At 37.3% G+C, this 26,274-nt stretch overlaps 1 protein-coding gene and 1 pseudogene across 1 annotated transcript in view; one reads left to right on the plus strand and one right to left on the minus strand.

Annotated features, from left to right (window-relative positions):
• Positions 1-26,274, minus strand: part of ZDHHC15 (zinc finger DHHC-type palmitoyltransferase 15) — a 225,479-nt gene that overhangs the window by 163,594 nt on the left and 35,611 nt on the right. Inside the window, exon 2 of the mRNA XM_027053721.2 lies at positions 10,930-10,956. Within this exon, the coding sequence (XP_026909522.1) occupies positions 10,930-10,956 (27 nt within the window). The remainder of the gene's footprint in view (positions 1-10,929; positions 10,957-26,274) is intronic.
• Positions 23,334-23,790, plus strand: LOC106987828 (small nuclear ribonucleoprotein Sm D2-like; annotated as a pseudogene).

The following is a 26,274-nucleotide window of genomic DNA, read 5'->3' on the forward strand; positions in this document are numbered from 1 at the left end:
CTTTGGCTCAGGTCAAGAGCTCACAGTTTGTGAGTTTGAGTCCCACATGGGGTGAGCACAAGCCCCACTTTGGGAGACCTCTAGCCCCGCTTTGGGTGAGCATCAGCCCCACTTTAGGTGATCTCGAGTCCCGCTTTGGGTGAACACTAGCCCTGTTTTGGGTGATCCCTGCTTCTCTCTCTCTCTCTCTCTCTCTCTCTCTCTCTCTCTCTCTCTCTCTCCCTCTCTTTGCCCCTCCTTGGATTCTCTCTCTCTCTCTCTCAAAAAAGAAGAAGACAGTTACTTATAGAACAATTTTACAGATGAAGAAAGTGAAACTTAGTGAGGTTAAGTTCCCAAAGGTCATATATTATATATTGAATGGCAAAGTCAAGATTTGATCCTGGGTACATCTAACACCAAAGTCTGTGCTTATTTGCTACTGTTACAATGCTCTTATTGAATTGGAGATTGGAATTTATCAGAAACTGTATTAATTCCCTGGCTATGTCATGAAAAATTATCACAAACTGGGTGGTTTAAATAAATTTATTCTCTCATAGTTCTGGAGACTAGAACAAGGTCATATTCCCTCTGAAGATTCCAGGGGAGAATCATTCCTTGCCTCATCCTAACTTCTGGTGATTCTTCGCAATAGTTGGTGTTCTCTGGATTGTGACAACATACCTCCAATTTCTGCCTTTGTCTTGACATGGCTATCCTCTCTGTGTGTATCTGTGTATATAAATATCCCTTTTCTTATAAGGACACCAGTCGTAGGGCCAATCCTAATGCTGTATGGTCTCATCTTGATTTAGATTAAATCTGCAAGGATGATATTTTTAAATAAAATCACATTTATTGGTTTTGGATGGTCATAAATTTTGGAGGGAGCTCTTCAATCCAGTAAAGGAACCATTAACTAGACAATAAATGGAAACAGTTTTGCTGTATGTTTGAATATGGTTTTCTTAAGATGTGGAGGCTGAACAAAAGGTTATGTGATTTGAGGTGTTCATTTATTTGCCAGTAATATTTTCTTTGCCAATGCCAAATAATGTTCCTACTGGTAGTCATATGCTGTATTGTATTCTACTTTAATAGTGCAGTATAAATTGAAACAGATTCACAGGGTTAGAAGGGACCATAGATATTCATTAGGCCTCTTGGCCAGAGTCTAGGCAAGGCTCACTGATTCATGCCAGATACTTGAGTGTTTAATACTTTCTGAAAAATAAATTTCATGGTGTCTCCTTGTAACCTGACCTAGAGTTTAGAAGTTCTTTCCAAATCTAACTTTCTTCTGGCTACAGTCAAATCTAAATTTAGCCATCAAAAAGAATGGAATCTTGCCATTTGCAACTATGTGGATGGAGCTAGAGCATATTATGTTAAGTGAAAAAAATCAGAGAAATACAAATACCTTATTATTCCACTCATATGTGGAACTTAAGAAACAAAACAGATGAGGGCACCTGGGTGGCTCAATTGGTTAGGCATCCGACTTTGGCTCAGGACATGATCTTGTAGTTCATGAATTTGAGCCCTGGGTCAGGCTCTGTGCTGACAGCTTAAAGCCTGGAACCTGCTTCAGATTCTGTGTCTCCCTCTCTCTGCCCATCCCCCTCTCACACTCTGTCTCTATCTCTCAAAAATAAATAAACATTAAAGATTTTTTTAAAAGGAAACAAAACAGATGAGCATGGGGAAAAAAGAGAGAGGCAAACCATAAAATAGTTTATTAACTATAGAGGAAAAACAGGGTTGCTGGAGGGGAGGAGAGCAAGGATATGGGTTAAATGGGTGATAGATATTAAGAAGGATGCTTGTTGTTTTGTAAGTGGTCAATCACTATATTGCACATACATATTACACTGTATGTTAACTGGAATTTAAATAAAAACCTGAAATAAACAAAAATCATACACTGTGGCAACAGAAGACCCCAAATAGACAAAGTAATCTTGAAAAAGGAAAACAAAACTGGAGGTATCACAATTCCATACTTCAAGTTATATTACAAAGCTGTAGCAATCAAAACAGTATGGTACTGGCACAAAAATAGACACATAGATGAATAGAATAGAAAGCCCAGAAATAAACCCACATTATATGGTCAATTAATCTTCAACAAAGCAGGAACAAATATCTGAAAAGAAGAAAGAGAGACAAACCAAGGAACAGACTCAACTATAGAAAACAAGTTGACGGTTACCAGAGGGGAAGTGTGAGGGAGGATTGGTCAAAAAGGTATAAACAAAAAAGAATCATACATTGTGGTGACATAATCTAAAGAGCTCAAATCCTGGTAACTGGATTAATGATACTAGGAAGGCTCTGGGCTGAGTTGAGCTTACACTCAAATGACACCCTACACTGGTGTGGTTGAGTTCACTGATAACACACAAAAAATGAAGATATAGTACTCTGGACACTAAATAAAAGAGCAATTGAGCATCATGTTTCTCATTAAGGAGCTCAACTAAGCAAATAAGGAAGTTGTAGATGGAAAACTAAAAGACAAATGCAGGTTTACTTAAGAGTCTGAACTTTGAATTCAGATAGTGATGGGTTTGAATACTCCCAATTACTAGCTGGATGACCTGGCATAATTTAAATTTTCTAAATTTTAGTTTATTACACAATAAAATGGATTTAAGAGTGTCTACATCACTGTATTGCTGTAAGTACTAAAGGACTTAATGTATATATAATACTTAACATGGTAAGTGAATGATAAATGATAGTTTGCATTATTATTATTATTATTATTATTATTATTATTATTATGACAGAGCATAAATTAATCCCTCTTCCAACATGTCTTCAAAGCATATTATGGAAAACTATCTTTATTGGCTAAAATTAACAACACAGGAATCAACAGATGTTGGTGAGGAAGCAGATAAAGGGGATCCCTCTTAAACTGTTGGTGGAATGCAAACTGGTACAGCCATTCTGGAAAACAGTATAGAGGTTCCTCAAAAAAGTTAAAAATAGAACTACCCTATGACCCAGCAAATGTACTACTAGGTATTTACACAGAGGATACCAAAATATTAGCTCAAAGGAAGACATGTACCCAGATGTTTATAGCAGCATTATCTACAATAGCTAAATTATAGAAACAGCCCAAATATCCATCGACTGATGAATGGATAAAGAAGTGATATATATATATATATATATATATATATATATATATATAGCGCCACAAAAAAGAATGAAATCTTACCATTTGCAGCAACAACATAGATGCAGCTAGAGGTTATAATGCAAAGCAAAATAACATCAGTCAGATAAAGACAAATACCATAGATTTCACTTGTGTGTGGAATTTAAGAAACAAAACAGATGAATGTAGAGGAAGGGGGGAAAGAGAAAAAATAAAACCATACAAGACTCTTAACTATAGAGAACAAGGGTTGAGGTTTGATGGAGGGGAGGTGGGAAGGGGATGGGCTAAATGGGTGATGGGTATTAAGGAGGGCACTTGTTGTGTTGAGCACTGAATGTTATATGTAACTGATGAAACACTAAATTCTACTCCTAAAACCAATATTACACTATATGTTAACTAACTAGAATTTAAATAAAAATTTGAAAAAAGAAAATGTTCGTTATATATATATATATATATATATATATATATATATATGAATGATCTCTGACTTAAAGAACCATACATGAGAATAAGAGGCAACTCAAGACTTGCTCTTAGGCTATAACAATAGTAGCAAATATCTGCTGAGAAAAGTATGGCTTTTTTTTACCACTGTTCTAAGTGCTTTTGCATGCATTATCTCATTAAATTCTCACACTAACTCTATGAAATAGGTAGTATTTTATTCCACATGTAAATAAAGTGGGCAACAGAAGGTTGAATAATTTAGTAGGAAGTGCTGGTCCTAGGATTGGAATTTAGAGAGGATAGTTCCAGAACCCAGACTTTTAGCTACTATGTTCTATTGTCTTCCCACCACTCTGCTCTGTTGCCTCTATAGCCAACACCTCTCTTAAATGAGTGATAATATGAATGGATGTTGTACTTTGTCAAATGATTTTTCTGCTTCTATTGAAATGATCATATGATTCTCATTCTTTTTATTAATGTAGTATATCATATCGATTGATTTGCGAATGATGAACCACACTTACAACACAGGAATAAATCCCACTTGATTGTGGTGAATCATTTTAAAAAATATATTGCTGGATTCGGTTTGCTAGTATTTCACTGAAGAATTATGCATTCATGTTCAACAGGAATATTGGCCTCTAGTACTCCTTTTTAGTGGAGTCCTTAGCTGATTTTGGTATCAAGGTAATGCAGTTGATAAAGTACAACATCCATTCATGATAAAAACTTTCAACAAAGTGGGTTTAGAAAAAATATCCTTCAACATCATAAAGGCGATATAAGAAAAACCTACAACTTGTATCATGCATAATAAGGAAAAACTAAGAGATTTTTCTCTACAGTCAGGAAAAAGGCAGGGATGTCCACTCTCACACTGTTATTTAACAGTACTGGAAGGCTTAGCCATAACAATTAGAAAACAAAATGAAATAAAAGGCAACCAAATTGATAAGAAAGAAGTAAAACTTTCACTATTTGTAAATAACATGATACTCTATGTAGAAAACCCAAAAGACTCCACCCAAAACTGCTAGACCTGATACATGAGTTCAGTAATCACAGAATATAAAATCAACATTGAGAAATCCGTTACATTTCTATACACCAATAAGGAAGCAGCAGAAAGAGAAATTAAGATAACAATCCCAAATACAATTGCATCCAAAATAAGAAGATAACTAGGAATAAACCTAATCAAAGAGATAAAAGACCTATACTCAGAAAACTACAAAACACAGATGAAAGAAATTGAAGAGGATACAAAGATATGGAAAGATATTCTATGAGGATGAATTGGAAAAACAAATATTGTTAAAATATCTATACTATCCAAAGTAATCTACACATTTAATGCAATGCCTATCAAAACACACCAGCATTTTTTTCACAGACCTAGAACAAATAATCTTGAAATTTGTATGGAATCAAAAAAGACCACAAATAGCTAAAGCAAACTTGAAAAGGAAAAGCAAAGCTGGAGGCATCAGAAGTCTGGTCTTATGCTACAAAGCTGCAGTGATTAAAACAGTATGGTACTGGCACAAAAATAAACACATACATCAATGCAACAAAATAGACAACCCAGAAATGAATCCACAACTATATGGCCAATTAATCTTCAACAAATCAGGAAAGGATATCCAATGTGAAAAAGACAGTCTCTTTAACAAAGGGTGTTGGGGAAATTAGACAGCAATATACAAAAGAATGAAATTGGAACACTTTCTTATACCAAACACAAAAATAATTCAAAATGGATTAAAGACCTAAATGTGAGATCTGAAACCATATGAAGCCTAGAGGAGAACACAGGCTGTAACCTGTTTGACATTGGCCATAGCAATTTCATTCTAGATATGTGTTCTGAGGCAAGGGAAACCAAAGCAAAAGTAAACTATTGGGACTACAACAAAATAAAAATCTTCTGCAAGATGGAGACAATCAGCAAAACTAACAGGCAACCTATGGAATGGGGAAATATAGTTGCAAATGGCATACATGACAAGGGGTTAGTATCCAAAATCTATAAAGAACTTATAAAACTCAGCACCCCAAAAATGAATAATCCAATTAGAAAATGGGAAGAAGACATGAATACATATTTTTTCAAGGAAGACATCTAGAGGGCCAATAGACATGGAAAGATGCTCTACACAACTGACTATCAGGGTAATGCAAATCAAAACTAATATGACATATCACCTCACATCTGTCAGAATGGCTGAAATCAACAACACAACAAATAACAGGTGTTAGCCAGGATGTAGAGTAAGGGGAACCCTCTTGCCCTGTTGGTGAAAATGCAAACTGGTACAGCCACTCTAGAAAACAGAATGGAGTTTCCTCAAAAGGTTAAAATTGGAACTACTCTACAAACCAGCAATTGCACTACTAGATATTTAATCAAAGAATACAAAAGTACTAATTCAAAGGCTTACATGCACCCTGATATTTATAGCAGCATTATCAACAATAGCCACATTATTGAAACAGTCAAAGTGCCCAGTGGCTGGTGAATGGTTAAAAAAGATGTGGAATTCACTCTGGAAAACAGTATGGAGGATCCTCAAAAAGTTAAAAGTAGAAGTACCCTATGATCCAGCAATTGCACTACTAGGTATTTACCCAAAGGATATAAAAATACTGCTTCAAAGGGACACATGCACCCTAGTGTTTATAGCAGCATTATCAACAATAGGCAAGCTATGGAAAGAGCCCAAATATCCATCGACTGACGAATGGATACAGAAGATGTGGTGTGGTTTGTACACACACACACACACACACACACACACACACACTAGAACATTATCAGCCATCGAAAAGAATGAAATCTTGCCATTTGTAACAATGTGGATGGAGCTAGAGTGTATTATGCTAAACAAAATAAGTCAGTCAGAAAAAGACAAACACCTTATGATTTCACTCATGTGGAACTTAAGAAACAAAACAAACAAGTATAGGTAAAAAAAAAACAGAGAGGGAGAGGCAAAGCAAGAAACAGACTCTATAGTATAGGTTACACACGTGATGGGAATTAAGGAGTGCACTTGCTGTGATGATCACTGGTATGGTATGGAAGTGTTGAATCACTATATTGTACATCTGAAACTAATACTACACTCTATGTGAACTAAGTGAAATTTAAATAAAAACTAAAAAAAAAAAAAGAGTAAGGATGCTGGTGCCAAACTACCAGGGTTAAAATCCTGGCTTTATTATTTACTACCTGTGTGACCTTGAGCAAAACTCAGCCTTTTAGTGCATTGGTCTCCTCAGTCAATAAGACAGGATGAAACAAATACAAAAATACTAATTCAAAGGGATACATGCACCCCAATATTTGTAGCAGCATTATCTACAATAGCCAAATTATTGAAACAGCCCAAGTATCCATTGTCTGATGAACGGATAAAGAAAACGTGGTATATACATACAATGTAATATTACTCATCCATGAAAAAGAATGAAATATTGCCATCTGCAATGACATGAATGGAGCTAAAGAGTATTATGTGAAATTAGAGAAAGACAAATACCATAGGATTTCACTCATATGTGGAATTTAAGAAATAAAACAAATGAGTAAAACTAAAAAAGAGAGAGAGAGGCAAAAAAAGAAACAGACTTAACTATAGACAGCAAACTGATGGTTTACAGAAGGGAGTTGGGTGGGGATGGGTTACATAAGTGATGAGGATAAAGGAGTGCAGTTGTGATGAGCATCATGTGTGGTATAAAAGTGCTGAATCACTACATTGTACACCCGAAACTAGTGTTACATGATACATTAACTAACTGGAATTTAAATAAAAACTTTTTAAAAAATAAAAGAAGAATTAATACCTATTCTTAAACTATTCCAAAAAGTAGAAAAGGAAGGAAAACTTCAAAATTCATTTGATGAATTCTATGAGGACAGAATTATCCTGATACCAAAACCAGATAAAGACACCACTAAAAAAGAGAACAGGCCAATATCCCTGATGGATACAGGTGCAAAAATTCTCAACAAAATATTAATATTAGCAAACCCAACTCATCAATACATTAAAAAATATCATTCTCTATGATCAAGTTGAATTTATTCCTGGGATGCAAGATGATTGAATATTCACAAATCAATAAATGTGACATATCACATCAATAAGATAAAGGATAAGACCATATGATCATTTCAATAGATGCAGAAAAAGCATTTGATGAAGTACCACATCCATTCATGATAAACACACTCAAAGTGGGTTTAGAGGGAACATATCTCAACATCACATAGGTCATATATGACAAACCCACAACTGATACCATCCTCAATGGATAAAAACAGAGGTTTTCCCTTAAGGTCATGAACAAGACAAGGGTATGCACTCTCACCACTTGTATTCAACATAGTACTGGATATACTAGCCACAGCAATTAGACAACAACAACAAAAAATTAAAAGACATCTAAACTGGCAAGGAAGAAGTAAAACTTTCCCTATTTGTAGATGGCATGATACTCTATATAGAAACCCCCCAAACACCACCAAAAACTGAATTCAGTAAAGTGACAGAATGCAAAATCAGTGTACAGAAACCTTTTACATTTCTACGGAGCAATAATGAAGCAGCAGAAACAGAAATTAAGAAGACAATGCCAATTAAGATTGCCCCCAACTAAGAAGATACTTAGGAATAAATGTAACCAAAGAGGTGAAAATAAACTACACTCTGAAAATTAGAAAACACTGATGAAAGAAATTGAAGAGGACATAAAGAAATGGCAAGACATTACATGTTCAGGGATTGGAAAAACAAATACTGTTAAAATTTCTATACTATCCCAAGCAAACTCCACATTTAATGGAATCCCTTTCAAAATACCAACATCAATTTTCACAGAGCTAGAAAAAAGAATCCTAAGATTTGTATGGAGTCACAAAAGAACCCAAATAGCAAAAGCAATTTTGAAAAAGAAAAACAAAACTGGAGGTATCACAATTCCAGACTTGAGATTATACTACAAAGCTATAGTGATTAGAACAGTATGGTACTGGCACAAAAATAGACACATACATCAATGGAACCTAATAGAAAACCCAGGAGTTAAACCCACAATTATATGGTCAATTAATCTTCGACAAAGCAGAAAACAATATCTGATGGGAAAAAGACCATCTCTTCAACAAATGGTGTTAGGAAAACTGGTTAGCTATGTGAAACAGAATGAAACTGGACCACTTTCTTACACCATAAACAAAAATAAACTCAAAATGGATTAAAGACATAGATGTGAGACCTAATAGCATAAAAATCCTAGAAGAGAACACAGGCAGCAATATCCTTGACATCAGCCATAGCAACATCTTTCTAGATATGTCTCCTAATATAAAGGAAATAAAAGCAAAAATAAAGTATTGGGACTACACCAAAATAAAATGTTTCTGCATAGTGAAGGAAACAATCAACAAAGCTAAAAGGCAATCTACAGAATAGGAGAAGATATTTGCAAATGACATACCCAATAATGGGTTAGTATCCAAAATACATAAAGAACTTATACAACTCAATACGCTTAAAACAAATAATCCAATTAAAAAATGGGCAGAAGTCATAAACAGACATTTCTCTAATGAAGACACACAATGGTCAAAAACACATGGGAAGATGCTCATCATCACTTACCATGAAGGAAATGCAAATCAAAACTCACACCTATCAGAATGGCTAACACCAAAAACACAGGAAACAACAAGTGTTGGTGAGGGTGTGGAGAAAAGGGAACTCTTACACTGTTGGTGGGAATGTAAACTGGTTCAGCCGTTGCAGAAAATACTGTGGAATTTCCTCAAAAATTTAAAAACAGAACTACTCTATGATGCAGTAATCACACTACTGGGTACTTACCCAAAAAACACAAAAACACTAATTGAGAGGGATACATGCATTCATATTTTTCTTGCAGCATTATTTACAATACCCAAAACTGAAAGCAGCCATAGTGTTCGTGACAGATGAATGGATAAAGAAGATGTGGTATACATATACAATTGAATAGCACTCAGCCAGAGAAAAAAATGAAATCTTGCCATTTGCAACAAAGGAATGGAGGTAGAATGTATAATGCTATGTGAAATAAGTTGATCAGAGAAAGATAAATACCATATGATTTCACTCATATGTGGAATTTAAGAAACTAAACAAATGAGCATAGGAAAAAAAGAAGATGAAGAGAGACAAACCAAGGAACAGGCTCTTAACTATACAAAACAAACTGGTGGTTACCAGAGGGTAGTTAGTTCGGAGGTGAGTGAAATAGGTGATGGGGATTAAACAGTAAACTTATCATGATGAGCACTGAGTAATGCACAGAATTGTGAATCATTATATTGTACATCTGAAAGTAAAATAACACTCTATGTTAATATACTTGAATTAAGGTAAAAAAATCATTAAAAATTAATGAATAAAAAGTGTAATATAGGGGTGCCTGGGTGGCTCAGTTGGTTAAGCCTCCAACTCTTGATTTTGACTTAGGTCATGATCTCACAGTTTGTGAGATCAGGCCCCATGTCAAGTTCTGTGCTGAGTGTGGAACATGAATAGGACTCTCTCTCTCTCCCCCTCTGCCCCCCTCCTCCACTCAAACTCTCTCTCTCTTTCTCTAAAAATAAATAAATAAACTTTATTTTTAAAAAGTATAATATAAATATTATGTAATTAATGAATTATAACAGCTAATCCCATGAAGTGAGAATTACAAGTGCCTATATAAAGTGGCTAAATACTTATGATAAAGCCTGAGAAAATAATGCAAAGCTAAATGTTTGTTAAGGCTCATACTTGGCTTATACATTTTTTAATGGAAAATTCCTCAATCTCTTTACTGTGGTAGTATAAATTGTAGATCAGACTGGATGGGGGTGAAGAGTGGAGAAGAATATAGTAAATATATTGGACCTCCGATGGTGAAGAACCTATCCCTTTATATTTCTTTGTGGTGCCCTTACTCCATACCTTGAAGGAGGAATGAATTGCACAGGAAGGCAAAGTACCTAGGACAACCGTGATGAAGCAAGAAAGAGCCTAGGTCCTCTCTATCATAAATCCTGATAACTTCCAATTTCTGTCCTACAGCCATAGGGGCCACTAAAAATATGTTCTGCTATATCTCTGGGTATGCTCTGTGTATGCTTCCTGAAAACTGCCATCCCAAACTTTCCACTCAATTCAGTATTCCTGGGAAAGTTGCCCAATTTCTAGGCTTTTATGTAATTCACTCTTAGAGAGATACAATTCTGACCAATGCAATTTAAAATGCTATCTTACCTTTTTCTGCTGGGCTCAAAACAGTCACTGTAAAAAAGAAAGGGAAAGGTCAAAATTAGTGATATCTAAAAATATAATTTTTCTAATCCATTTGTCCATACCACTATTTTTGAGCAGTTTATTCAATGGAATTAATACATTAGGAAACAATCAACCTGCTAAGATGAGGGACGATAAGGATGATCAAATTCCATCCTTTACTATCTTTCTTCATCTTAAACCTGAGTAAGTAGGAATTTCTACTCATTCAACAAATACAGATGTAATATAAATTTTTTACGTCCCACCAAATGGAAACTCTTGAGCTATAACATGGTAGTAAGAGCTAAAAAGCCAATCAATTAGAAGATGATTGATTATTCATTTTCTCAGACTATTCACTGGAGAACATCTTTAAATACCAAGCATCCCTTGTGTATTTAGAGTTAATTTAGTGTGGAGGTTACATGCCAGCTATGAAATCAGACTGCCTGGGTTAAATACCCAGTTGTACTATTTTGTGACTTCAGGAAGGTTCCCTAACTTCCCTAACATTACCTACCTCACAAGGTTACTCAAGATTTAAATGAGTTAATGAATGTAACTTCTGTTTAGCATAGTATCTAGCACAAGGCAAGTACATAACAAAATTACTTCTTATTATATTTGAACTATGATTTCATAGAATATCAGAACAGAAAGAAACTTTAGCAATTCTCTGGTTTATTGGTTTCATTTTACACTGGGAAAAATGGACTAGAGTAGTATCAATGATTTGCCCAGGTATCAGAGCAAGTTAATGGTAGAGCTGGGACTAGATTCCAGGCTTCAAGGCTTTTGTGCCTACTTCCCCCAGTCACTATTTGCTGTTTTATGTAATATATACATAATTTTTGCCAGAATGTCATTTGAAGAATGTGAGGCCTACCGCTTTTTAGTCACCACCAATATCTGTGTGCAATTATACTAGATGTTAAGGCAAAGTGAAACTATAAAGCATGGTTTTCAATCTTGAGAAGGTATTGAATTAAGATGGTTTTCATTTACAATGATAAACACTTATGGTCAGAAAAATGGGGGAAGATTCCAAACAGAGAATGAGACTTGTATTGTAGGGCTATTTCCTCAGGTCATTCATCAGTCATACTTCTCTTTCTCTTCATTTCTACATCTATTTTTGTTGAGTCTTAAATTTTTATCCTTTCAATAATCATTTGAATGAACGTTAAAACTGTTCTACTTTGTTTGTGCTAAAAAATCTGACCAGATAATGTGCTATTTTCATAATACACATGCCTACAGATGGCTACTCTTTTTCCTTCCTTTCCAGTTAAAAAATCCTGGGTAAGAAAGATTGATAAGAGTATATTTTTTCTTCTTTTCCATTTCTGAATCCAGGGCACTCATGAAAAATTTATATAACCAACTGACTACAAATTTAGGAAACAGAGACTTCAAAGATCACATGTAAAAAAGAATACATTCTTTAATATAAAAAAAATCACTACAGAAGCAAACAAAACGAACTAACAGGCAGCAAAAACAAACCCTAGGGAGATAGAGAATCTAATTTCTAGATTTCTATTTTATGATATTCTAAATGTATATTTTCAACAACAAAATTTATAGGGCATGCAAAGAAACAAAATAGTATAGCTTATTAATAGGGAAAAGGAATTAATAGAAACTGTCCAGGAAGGCTAGGCATTGACTTGCTAGACAAAGACTTTAAATTCACTATCTTAAATATGCTCAAAGAGAAAAACCATGTATAAAGAACTAAAAGAGATCAGAAGAATAAAAATAGAGTATCTATATAAACGAAGAGATAAAAATTAAAGAAAGGAACCAAATAAGATACTGGAGATGAAAACAACAATCATAAAATTAAAACTTTACTAGAGGGAACCAACATCAGATTTAAGCAGCAGGAGAAAGAATCAGTGAACATGAAGACAGGTTGATTTAAATTATCCAATCTGAAAAGCAAAATGAAAAAGAAATGAAAGAAAAATGAACAAAGTCTCTAAGACTTGTAGGACACCATCAAATTTACTATCTTCATAATGGGAGTTTTAGAGAAAGGGGGAGGAAAAGAATATTTGAAGAAATAATGACTGGAAAACTCCTCAAATTTGGTAAAAGACATAAATCTAAACATGTAAGAATCTCAACAAACTCCACATTGGAGAAATTAAAGGATATCCACAATCAGACACATAACCAAACTGACAAAACCAAAGACAAACATTTTGAAAACAGGAAAACGTAAGCAATTTCACATACAAAAAATAAGATAGATAGATAGATAGATAGATAAATAAATAAATAAATAAATAAATAAATTTCTCTTTGGAAACCATGGAGGCCAGAAGGCAGTGAGATGCCATATTTAAAGTGTCCAACGGAGGGGCGCTTGGGTGGTTCAGTCAGTTGAGCATACGACTTTGGCTCAGGTCATGGTCTCGTGGCTCGTGAGTTCAAGCCCCGTGTTGGGCTCTGTGCTGACAGCTCAGAACCTGGAGCCTGTTTCAGATTCTGTGTCCCCCTCTCTCTCTACCCCACACCTGCTTGGGCTCTGTCTCTCTCTGTCTTTCAAAAATGAATAAACATAAAAAATAAATAAAGTGTTGAAAGGGAAAGATCTGTCAATTAAGAATTATATAACTAGTAACACTATCCTTCAAAAAATGAAGGATAAAATAATATTCATAGATAAACAAAAAATGAGGGAGTTCACCACTGGTAGAACTATCCTTCAAGAAATGACAGTGTGTTCCCCAGGAAGTAATTAAAAGACACTAACTATAATTCAAGCCATTAAAAGAAATCAAGAATATTAGTAAAGGTGACTACCAAAGAATATTGGTAAAGGTATAGGTAAATATAAAAGTCATTAGTAGGGGGAAGATGGCAGTGTAGGAGGACGCTGGGCTCACCACATCCTGCTGATCACTTAGATTCCACCTACACCAGGCTAAATAACCCAGAAAACCACCACAAGACTAGCAGAACAGAGTCTCCAGAGCCAAGCGCAGACAAAAGGCCCATGGAAGAGGGTAGGAAGGGCAGCAAGGCAGTGCACGTGACACAGACTGGTGGGAGGGAGCCGGGGCAGAGGGGCGGCCCACCGGTGAAGCAGAGACCCCGAGTCTGGCTTGCAAAAGCAGAGGGGCCAGACGGAGTGTGTTCTGACAGCGAGAGGGACTTAACATCTGGAAGGCTATAAGTTAACAGCTCTGTTCGGAGAGCGGGAAGGCTGGAGGACAATGGGAGGGAGAGTTGCTGAGCCCTGGGATGACAGAGCTCAGTTTGGCGGGAAACAAAGGTGCTCACCAGCGCCATCTCCCTCGCCCATCCCCCAGCCAAAATCCCAAAGGGAATCACTTCCTACCAGGGAACTTGCTGGCACCTTGTAAACACCCAATGCTGTGCTTCTGTGGATCCCACCTCTGACGGCGGGTCTGACTCTCACCCGAAGGGCCCCTCCCGAAGTGGATCACCGAAGGAGAAGTGAGCTGAGCCTGCCCCCACGCACCTTGCCTATCCACCCCAGCTAATACGCGAGATCCCCAGCACCATAAGCCTGGCAGTGAGCAATTAGCCCAGATGGAGCATGCCACCCCACAGTGAATCCTGCCCCTAGGAGAGGGGAAGAGAAGGCACACACCAGTCTGACTGTGGCCCCAGCGGTGGGCTGGGAGCAGACAAAAGGTCTGACTGCAGTCCCACCCACCAACGCGAGTTATCCAAGAGAGCTCAGGGGAAGCGCCCTGCAGTTCCAACCACTCCAGGAACTATCCAAAATGACCAAACAGAAGAATTCCCCTCAAAAAAATCTCCAGGAAATAACAACAGCTAACGAACTGATCAAAAGGATTTAAACAATATAACAGAAAGTGAATTTAGAAAAATAGTCATAAAATTAATCGCTGGGCTTGAAAACAGTATAGAGGACAGCAGAGAATCTCTTGCTACAGAGATCAAGGGACTAAGGAACAGTCAGGAGGACCTAAAAAACGTGATAAACGAGCTGCAAAATAAAATGGAAAATACCACGGCTCGGATTGAAGAGGCAGAGGAGAGAATAGGTGAACTAGAAGATAAAATTATAGAAAAAGAAGAAGCTGAGAAAAAGAGAGGTAGAAAAATCCAGGAGTATGAGGGGAAAATTACAGACCTAAGTGATGCAGTAAAGAGAAATAATCTACGTATAATTGGTATTCCAGAGGAGGAAGAGAGAGGGAAAGGTGCTGAAGGGTTACTTGAAGAAATAATAGCTGAGAACTTCCCTGATCTGGGGAAGGAAAAAGGCATTGAAATCCAAGAGGCACAGAAAACTCCCTTCAGACATAACTTGAATCAATCTTCTGCACGACATATCATAGTGAAACTGGCAAAATACAAGGATAAAGAGAAAATTCTGAAAGCAGCTAGAGATAAACGTGCTCTAACATATAAAGGGAGACCTATAAGACTTGTGACTGATCTCTCTTCTGAAACTTGGCAGGCAGAAAGGAATGGCAGGAAATCTTCAATGTGATGAACAGGAAAAATATACAGCTGAGAATCCTTTACCCAGCAAGTCTGTCATTTAGAATAGAAGGAGAGATAAAGGTCTTCCCAAACAAACAAAAACTGAAGGAATTTGTCACCACCAAACCAGTCCTACAAGAGATCCTAAGGGGGATCCTGTGAGACAAAGTACCAGAGACATCGCTACAAGCATAAAACATACAGACATCACAGTGAGTCTAAACCCGTATCTTTCTATAATAACACTGATTGTAAATGGATTAAATGCGCCAACCAAAAGACATAGGGTATCAGAATGGATAAAAAAACAAGACCCATCTATTTGCTGTCTACAAGAGACTCATTTTAGACCTGAGGACACCTTCAGAATGAGAGTGAGGGGATGGAGAACTATTTATCATGCCACTGGAAGTTAAAATACAAACTAGACTTTAAATTAAAGTCTGTAAAAAGAGGTGAAGACAGGCATTATATAATAATCACAGGGTCTAACCATCAGGAAGAGCTAACAATTATGAATGTCTATGTGCCGAATATGGGAGTGCCCAAATATATAAAACAATTCCTCACAAACATAAGCAACCTTATTGATAAGAATGTGGTAATTTCAGGGGACTTTAACACTCCACTTACAGAAATGGATAGATCATCTAGACACACGGTCAATAAAGAAACAAGGGCCCTGAATGATACATTGGATCAGCTGGCCTTCACACATACATTTAGAACTGTGCATCCCAAAGCAACAGAATATACTTTCTTCTCAAGTGCACATGGAACATTCTCCAAGATAGATCACATTCTGGGTCACAAAACAGCCCTTCATAAGTATACAAGAATTGAAATCATACCATGCATACTTTCAGAACACAATGTTGTGAAGCTTGATATCAACCACAGGAAAAAGTGTGGAAAACCTCCAAAAGCATGGAGGTAAAAAACACCCTACTAAAGAATGAGTGGGTCAACCAGGCAATTAGAGAAGAAATTAAAAAATATATGGAAACAAACGAAAATGAAAATACAATAATCCAAACGCTTTGGGGTGCAGCGAAGGCAGTCCTGAGAGAAAAATACATTGCCATCCAGGCCTATCTCAAGAAACAAGAAAAATCCCAAATACAAAATCTAACAGCACACCTAAAGGAAATAGAAGGAGAACAGCAAAGACAGCCTAAACCCAGCAGAAGAAGAGAAATAATAAAGATCAGAGCAGAAATAAACAATATAGAATCTAAAAAAAGTGTAGAGCAGATCAACGAAACCAAGAGTTGGTTTTTTGAAAAAATAAACAAAATTGATAAACCTCTAGCCGGGCATCTCAAAAAGAAAAGGGAGATGACCCAAATAGATAAAATCATGAATGAAAATGGAATTATTACAACCAATCCCTCAGAGATAAAAGCAATTATCAAGAAATACTATGAAAAATTATATGCCAGGGGCGCCTGGGTGGCGCAGTCGGTTAAGCGTCCGACTTCAGCCAGGTCACGATCTCGCGGTCTGTGAGTTCGAGCCCCGCGTCAGGCTCTGGGCTGATGGCTCAGAGCCTGGAGCCTGTTTCCGATTCTGTGTCTCCCTCTCTCTCTGCCCCTCCCCCGTTCATGCTCTTTCTCTGTCCCAAAAATAAATAAATGTTGAAAAAAAAATTAAAAAAAATTATATGCCAACAAACTGGACAACCTGGAAGAATGGACAAATTCCTAAACATCCACACTCTTCCAAAACTCAATCAGGAGGAAATAGAAAGCTTGAACAGACACATAACCAGCGAGGAAATTGAATCAGTCATCAAAAATCTCCCAACAAATAAGAGTCCAGGACAAGATGGCTTCCCAGGGGAGTTCTACCAGACATTTAAAGCAGAGATAATACCTATCCTTCTCAAGCTATTCCAAGAAATAGAAAGGGAAGGAAAACATCCAGACTCATTCTATGAAGCCAGTATTCCTTTGATTCCTAAACCAGACAGAGACCCAGTAAAAAAAGAGAACTACAGGCCAATATCCCTGATGAATATGGATGCAAAAATTCTCAATAAGATACTAGCAAATCGAATTCAACAGCATATAAAAAGAATTATTCACCATGCTCAAGTGGGATTCATTCCTGGGATGCAGGGCTGGTTCAACATTCGCAAATCAATCAACGATATACATCATATTAATAAGAGAAAAGATAAGAACCATATGATCCTGTCAATCGATGCAGAAAAGGCCTTAGACAAAATTCAGCAACGTTTTTTAATAAAAACCCTCGAGAAAGTCAGTATAGAAGGAACATACTTAACGATCATAAAAGCCATTTATGAAAAGCCCACAGCTAACATCATCCTCAATGGGGAAAAAGTGAGAGCTTTCCCCCTGAGATCAGGAACACGACAGGGGTGTCCACTCTCACCGCTGTTGTTTAACATAGTGTTGGAAGTGCTAGCATCAGAATCACACAACAAAAGGAAACCAAATGCATCAAAATTGGCAAAGATGAAGTCAAGCTTTCACTTTTTGCAGATGACATGATATTATACATGGAAAATCCGATAGACTCCACCAAAAGTCTGCTAGAACTGATACATGAATTCAGCAAAGTCGCAGGATACAAAATCAATGCACAGAAATCAGTTGCATTCTTTTACACTAATAATGAAGCAACAGAAAGACAAATAAAGAAGCTGATCCCATTCACAATTGCACCAAGAAGCATGAAATACCTAGGAATAAATCTAACCAAAGATGTAAAACTTCTGTATGCTGAAAACTATAAAAAGCTTATGAAGGAAATTGAAAAAGATATAAAGAAATGGAAAAACATTCCATGCTCATGGATTGGAAGAATAAATATTGTCAAATGTCAAACTACCCAAAGCTATCTACACATTCAATGCAATCCCAATCAAAATTGCACCAGCATTCTTCTTGAAGCTAGAAAAAGCAATCCTAAAATTCACATGGACCCACAAAAGACCCCAAATAGGCAAAGTAATTTTGAAGAAGACCAAAGCAGGAGGCATTACAATCCCAGACTTTAGCCTTTACTACAAAGCTGTCATCATCAAGACAGCATGGTATTGGCACAAAAACAGACACATAGACCAATGGAATAAAATAGAAACCCCAGAACTAGACCTACAAACGTATGGCCAACTAATCGTTGACAAAGCAGGAAAGAACATTCAATGGAAAAAAGACAGTCTCTTTAACAAATGGTGCTGGGAGAACTGGACAGCAACATGTAGAGGATTGAAACTAGACAACTTTCTCACACCATTGACAAAAACAAACTCAAAATGGATAAAGGACCTGGATGTGAGACAGGAAACCATCAAAACCCTAGAGGAGAAAGCAGGAAAAGACCTCTCTGACCTCAGCCGCAGCAATTTCTTACTTGACACATCCCCAAAGGCAAGGGAATTAAAAGCAAAAATGAACTACTGGGACCTTATGAAGATAAAAAACTTCTGCACAGCAAAGGAAACAATCAACAAAACTAAAAGACAACCAACTGAATGGCAAAAGATATTTGCAAATGCCATATCGGACAAAGGGCTAGTATCCAAAATCTATAAAGAGCTCACCAAACTCCACAGCTGAAAAACAAATAATAATCCAGTGTGGAAATGGACAGAAAACATGAATAGACACTTCTCTAAAGAAGACATCCGGATGGCCAACAGGCACATGAAAAGATGCTCAACGTCGCTCCTCATCAGAGAAATACAAATCAAAACCACACTCAGATATCACCTCACGCCAGTCAGAGTGGCCAAAATGAACAAATCAGGAGACTATAGATGCTGGAGAGGATGTGGAGAAACTGGGACCCTCTTGCACTGTTGGTGGGAGTGCAAATTGGTGCAGCCACTCTGGAAAACAGTGTGGAGATTCCTCAAAAAATTAAAATAGACCTACCCTATGACCCAGCACTAGCACTGCTAGGAATTCACCCAAGGGATACAGGAGTTTTGATGCATAGGGGCACTTGTATCCCAATGTTTATAGCAGCACTCTCAACAATAGCCAAATTATGGAAAGAGCCTAAATGTCCATCAACTGATGAATGGATAAAGAAATTGTGGTTTATATACACAATGGAGTACTACGTGGCAATGAGAAAGAATGAAATATGGCCCTTTGTAGCAACGTGGATGGAACTGGAGAGTGTGATGCTGAGTGAAATAAGCCATACAGAGAAAGACAGATCGCATATGTATTCACTCTTATGTGGATCCTGAGAAACTTAACAGAAACCCATGGGGGAGGGGAAGGAAAAAAGAGATTAGAGTGGGAGAGAGCCAAAGCATAAGAGACTCTTAAAAACTGAGAACAAACTGAGTGTTGATGGGGGGTGGGAGGGAGGGGATGGTGGGTGATGGGTATTGAGGAGGGCACCTTTTGGGATGAGCACTAGGTGTTGAATGGAAACCAATTTGACAACAAATTTCATATATTGGAAAAAATATTTTAAAAAATTAAAAACAATAAATTGATTTATAGCTTAATTAAATGGCAAGTAAATAAATTACTCTGTATACTTCACTGACTTTTGTGTAAAATCAACTTTTATAAACTCTCCATCTGAACTTGCAAAAAAAAGTCATTAGTATTGAATTTTTGGTTTATACTTGTTTTATTTAGTATAGGATTTAAAAGATAAATCCATAAGATAATAATGAGAAATCTATGTTAAGAGCCATACACTTTATATAGATGTAATTTGGGAAAGTTACCAACATGAAGAGGGGAATGGAGTTGAAAAGGAGTAGACTTTTATACAGTATTATACATAGTTGGCATTGATTAACATTAATTATTTGAACTTAATTAGTATAAAGTTAACATGTCAATTGTAATATTGAGGGTAAGCAGTATTAAAAAATTTAAAAAATACAGAAAATGAAATTACAGGAAATTAAAATGGGTACAGCAGGAAAATATCAATTAAAAATAAGAATAAAAAATAAACAAAAAATAAGAATGAAGTAAAACGCTAAGCCATCACTACACATATATTAGAATGAGAAAAGTAAAATACTGACAATACCAAATGCAAAGAAGGATGTGGAAAAACAGGAAATCTCATTCATTGCTGGTGGGAATGCAAAAGGGTACAGCCAATTTGGAAGAATTTTTCAGAGATATCAATGTAAATAACAACCAAAAAAGAGCTAGGTTAGCTATACTAATATCAGAAAAATAGATTTTAAATTAAAAATGGATACAAAAGCTGGAGGACAGAGGAAGATTTCAGTGGAGTAGGAGGACCTTAGGCTTGTCTCATCTCATGAACAAAACGAGGTAACTATAAAATAATCCTAAATACCCCAGAAATTGACCTTAAGACTGAAAGAACTACACAACTAAAGGGATAGAAGCGGCCATGTTGAAGAACGTAGGGAGTATGAATAAGTGATGTAGAGGAGAAATGGACTCCAGATGATGCAGCGGGGAGGGAACTCTGGCTTCACAGAAGAGAGAGACAGCAAGAGAGAGAGAGAGAGAGAAAGTGAGGAGAACCTAGCGGAATGCACAAGGAGAAGATTTCCATAAAAGCCATTGTCTTGGAAAAAGAGGGGCTGAATTTTGTGAGTTCTTGTAACCTGAAGGGATTAAAGTCTGGAGTTTTATTTATTTATTTTTAATTTAAAAATGTTTATTTATTTATTTTGAGCGAGAGAGATAGAGTGCAAGCAGGGACAGAAAGAGAGGGACACACAGACTCTGAAGCAGGGTCCGGGCTCTGAGCTGTCAGCACAGATCCCAAAGTGGGGACTCATGAACCAGGAGATCATGACCTGAGCCAAAGTCAGACACTTAACCAACTGACCAAGCCAGGTGCCCCAAAGCCTGGTGTTTTATAGGTCAGCAGGCTTAGCTGTAATAGAATGAAGAGGATACCGTGCCACTCTTGGAGAAAAGGCAGATAGCGTGGAAACAGAGATGTCAAGAATGACTGGGACACACAGGGGAAGGTTATTCGCTCTTCTTTGAGGGCATCCTTGAGAGGTAGCATTCATGGATACATCTCTCTGGGGATAAAGGAGTTGACCAGCACCATTTCCCTACCCCATTCTTCAGCAAAACACAGAGACACCAATGGGAAGCAGCACAGCACCAACAGTGGCTGCCTAACTTGCTTACATCAAAGCCTCTGCTCCCTGCACTCTGCCTGGACTGCCCATCTTAGTAAAGCTTCCGTCAGTCCCAGTGTGACAGGTGCCTCCCCCATAAGACAGCACAAAACCCAAATCACACCACAAAACCCAAATCTCCCAACCATAGAGGTATGCAGGACCACAGTCCTCACAGAAGTGGTGTCAGGTCTCATTTCAGAAGCATATCAGAGCGCATCTCGTTAAAATTTCTCATATTCAGGTCAGGGACCAAACACTGCACACAGAAAGCAAGGAAAACCTCTTCAGACCACTGTCCTGAAGGATAGAGCAGAGAAAGCATAACAGCAGAGTGCAAACAGCACACACCACAGATACTCCCTGAAGGACCAGGCCCTGGAAACTATATTACCTCTTCTTCATAGAGCCATTACTTTCAGGGGCAGGAGATATAACTAGTTTTTGTAACACAGAGAAGAAGGCAGGGATTTAGACAAAATGCCAACACAAAGGAATTTATCCCAAATGAAAGAACAAGATAAGGTCATGGCCAGAGATGTAAGTGAAACAGATATAAGTAACATGCCTGATGGAGAATTTAAAGCAACAATCATAAGGATACTTACAGGGCTTCAGACAACAATAGAAGACATCAGTGAGACCCTTACCGTGGAGATAAAAGAGTTAAAAAAGAATCAATCAGAAATGAAGAATGTAATAAACAAGATTGGAAACAAGCTCGATGTAATGAACTGCACCCTGGAAGAAGCAGAAGAACAAGTTATTGACAAGAAGACCAAGTAATGGAAAATAATGAAGCTGAACAAAAGAGAAAAATAGTTATGAGACATGAGAATAGATTTAGGAAACTCAGTGACTCCATCAAATGTAATAAAATTCTTATTATAGGAGTCCCAGAATAAGAAAGAGAAAAGTGGGCAGAAAATTTATTTGGGGAAATAATAGTTGAAAACTTTCCTAATCTTGGGAAGGAAACATATCCAGATCAAGGAGGCACAGAGAATTCCCATTAAAATCAACAAAAGTAGGCCAACATCAAGACATATTGTAATTAAATTTGCAAAATATAGTGATAAAGAAAACATCTTAAAAGTAGCAATAAAAAGTGTCCTCCACTTCAAAAAGAAGACCCATAAAGATACCTGGAGATTTTTCAACAAAACCTTGCAAGCCAAAAGGGAGTGGCATGATATATTCAAACTGCCAAATGGGAAAAATCTGCAGCCAAGCATACTCTTTCCAGCAAGACTACCAATCAGAATAGAAAGAGATGATAGAGTTTCCCAGACAAACAAAAACTAAAGGACCTCATGACCACTAAACCATCCCTGCAAGAGATATTAAAGGGGACTATTTGAGGGCAAAGGAGAGACCAAAAGTGACACATACATGTAAGGATCAGAGAAAATCTCCAGAAACAATGACAAAACAAGTAATGAAATAGTAATAAATACATATCAATAATCACTTTGAATGCTCTAATCAAAAGACATATGCTGTCAGAGTGGATAAAAAACAAGACCTATCTATATGTTGCTTACAAGACACTAATTTTAGACTTAAAATCACCTGCAGATTGAAAATGAGGGGATGGAGAAACATTTATCATGCAAATGGACATCAAAAGAAAGCTGAAGTAGCAATACTTATATCAGAAAAACTAGATTTTAAACCAAGACTGAAACAAGAGATAATGAAGGTGAGGGCAGAAGCAACACGGAGGAGAAGGCACTGTGTTGGGAGTGCAGCCTCTTCCAACATGAGCCTCCTCAAAAAACTCAAGAGTCACATGACCCTGGAGGAACTGCAGAAGTGGGAGGAGGAAGAATTTAACATTCAGTGCACATGCAGTAAATGAACACCCAAGGACTCATCAATTGGTATAACAACAAGAAGCTCCTGGGCCATGTGAAGCCCAATGACAGGCACTGCAACATGGAATGTGAAGGAAATGTAGAATGAGGTCCCCAAGAGAGGCAAGGGCAAGAAATCCAAACCAGTCAACAAAGACCACTACATCTCCAAGATGTTCCCGCTTGGGGACTCAGTCTTCATGGTCCTGGGGAATGATCATCACAGGCAAGTAGAAGCCTCCTCCCCGCCTACATAAAATAAACAGTGCAACAATGGCTTTGAATGACACACTGGACCAGATGGACTTAAAAGAAATATTAACAACATTCCATTTTAAAACAGCAGAATACACATTTTTTAAAGGTTACATGGGATATTCTCCAATGTAGATTACATGAAGTCACAAATAAGACCTCAACAAATACAAAGATTGAAATTATATAAAACACCTTTTTTTAATATGACATTTATTCTCAAATTGGTTTCCATACAAAACCCAGTGTTCATCCCAACAAGTGCCATCCTCAATACCCCTCACCCACACTCCCCTCCCTCCCACCCTCCATCAACCCTCAGTCTGTTCTCAGTTTTTAAGAGACTCATGTTTTGGTTCCCTCCCTCTCTAACCTTTTTTTTTCCTTCCCCTCCCCCATGGTCTTCTGTTAAGTTTCCCAGGTTCCACATACGAGTGAAAACATATGGTATCTGTCTTTCTCTGTATGGCTTATTTCACTTAGCATAACACTCTCCAGTCCCATCCACGTTGCTACAAAGGGCCATGTTTCATTCTTTCTCATTGCCATGTACTATTCCATTGTGTCCATAAACCACAATTTATTTTTTTTAATTTTATTTAATATATGAAATTTATTGTCAAATTGGTTTCCATACAACACCCAGTGCTCATCCCAAAAGATGCCCTCTTCAATGCCCATCACCTACCCTTCCCTCCCTCCCACCTCTTCATCAACCCTAGGTTGTTCTCAGTTGTTAAGAGTCTCTTATGCTTTGGCTCTCTCCCACTCTAACCTCATTTTTTTCCTTCCCCTCCCCCATGGGTTTCTGTTAAGTTTCTCAGGATCCACATAAAAGTGAAAACATATGCGATCTGTCTTTCTCTGTATGGCTTATTTCACTCAGCATCACACTCTCCAGTTCCATCCACGTTGCTACAAAGGGCCATATTTCATTCTTTCTCATTGCCACATAGTACTCCATTGTGTATATAAACCACAATTTCTTTATCCATTCATCACTTGATGGACATTTAGGCTCCTTCTATAATTTGGCTATTGTTGAAAGTGCAGCTATAAACATTGGGGCACAAGTGCCCCTATGCATCACCACTCCTGTATACCTTGGGTAAATTCCTAGTAGTGCTATTGCTGAGTCATGGGGTAGATCTATTTTTAATTCTTTGAGGAACCTCCACACTGTTTTCCAGAGTGGCTGCACTAGTTTGCATTCCCACCAACAGTGCAAGAGGGTTCCCGTTTCTCCACATCCTCGCCAGCATCTAGAGTCTCCTGATTTGTTCATTTGAGCCACTCTGACTGACATGAGGTGGTATCTGAGTGTGGTTTTGATTTGTATTTCCCTCATGAGAAGTGACGTTGAGCATCTTTTCATGTGTTGGTTGGCCATCTGGATGTGTTCTTTAGAGAAGTGTCTATTCATGTTTTCTGTCCATTTCCACACAGGATTATTTGTTTTTCAGGTGTGGAGTTTGGTGAGCTCTTTATAGATTTTGGATACTAGCCCTTTGTCCGATATGGCATTTGCAAATATCTTTTCCCATTCCGTTGGTTGCCTTTAGTTTTGTTGATTGTTTCCTTTGCTGTGCAGAAGTTTTTATCTTCATGATTTCCCAATAGTTCATTTTAATTCCCTTCCCTTTGGAGATGTGCCAAGTAAGAAATTGCTGTGGCTGAGGTCGGAGAGGTTTTTTTCCTGCTTTCTCCTCTAGGGTTTTGATGGTTTCCTGTCTCACATTCAGGTCCCTTATCCATTTTGAGTTTATTTTTGTGAATGGTGTCAGAAAGTGGTCTAGTTTCATCCTTCTGGATGTTGCTGTCCAGTTCTCCCAGCACCATTTGTTAAAGAGACTGTCTTTTTTCCATTGGATATTCTTTCCGGCTTTGTCAGAGATTAGTTGGCCATACTTTTGTGGGTCTAATGCTGGATTTCTATTCTATTACAATGGTCTATGTGTCTGTTCTTGTGCCAGTACCATGCTGTCTTGACGATGACAGCTTTATAGTAGAGGCTAAAGTCTGGGATTGTGATGCCTCCCGCTTTAGTCTTCTTCAATATTACTTTGCCTATTTGGGGTCTTTTGTGGGTCCATACAAATTTTAGGATTGCTTGTTCTAGCTTCGAGAAGAATGCTGGTGCAATTTTGATTGGGATTGCATTGAATGTGTAGATAGCTTTGGGTAGTATTGACATTTTAACAATATGTATTTTTCCAATCCATGGGCACGCATTGTTTTTCCATTTCTTTATATCTTCCTCAATTTCCTTCATAAGTTTTCTATAGTTTTCAGCATACAGATTTTTTAAATCTTGGCTTAGGTTTATTCCTAGGTATTTTATGCTTCTTGCTGCAATTGTGAATGGGATCAGTTTCTTTACTTGTCTTTCTGTTGCTTCATTATTAGTGTATAAGAATGCAACTGATTTCTGTACATTGATTTTTTATCCTGCGACTTTGCTGAATTCATGTATCAGTTCTAGCAGACTTTTGGTGGAGTCTATTGGGTTTTCCATGTAGAATATCATGTCATCTGCAAAAAATGAATGCTTGACTTCATCTTTGCCAATTTTGATGCCTTTGATTTCCATTT

The sequence above is a fragment of the Acinonyx jubatus genome, chromosome X (assembly GCF_027475565.1).
Source record: "Acinonyx jubatus isolate Ajub_Pintada_27869175 chromosome X, VMU_Ajub_asm_v1.0, whole genome shotgun sequence".
Taxonomy (NCBI): Eukaryota; Metazoa; Chordata; class Mammalia; order Carnivora; family Felidae; genus Acinonyx; species Acinonyx jubatus.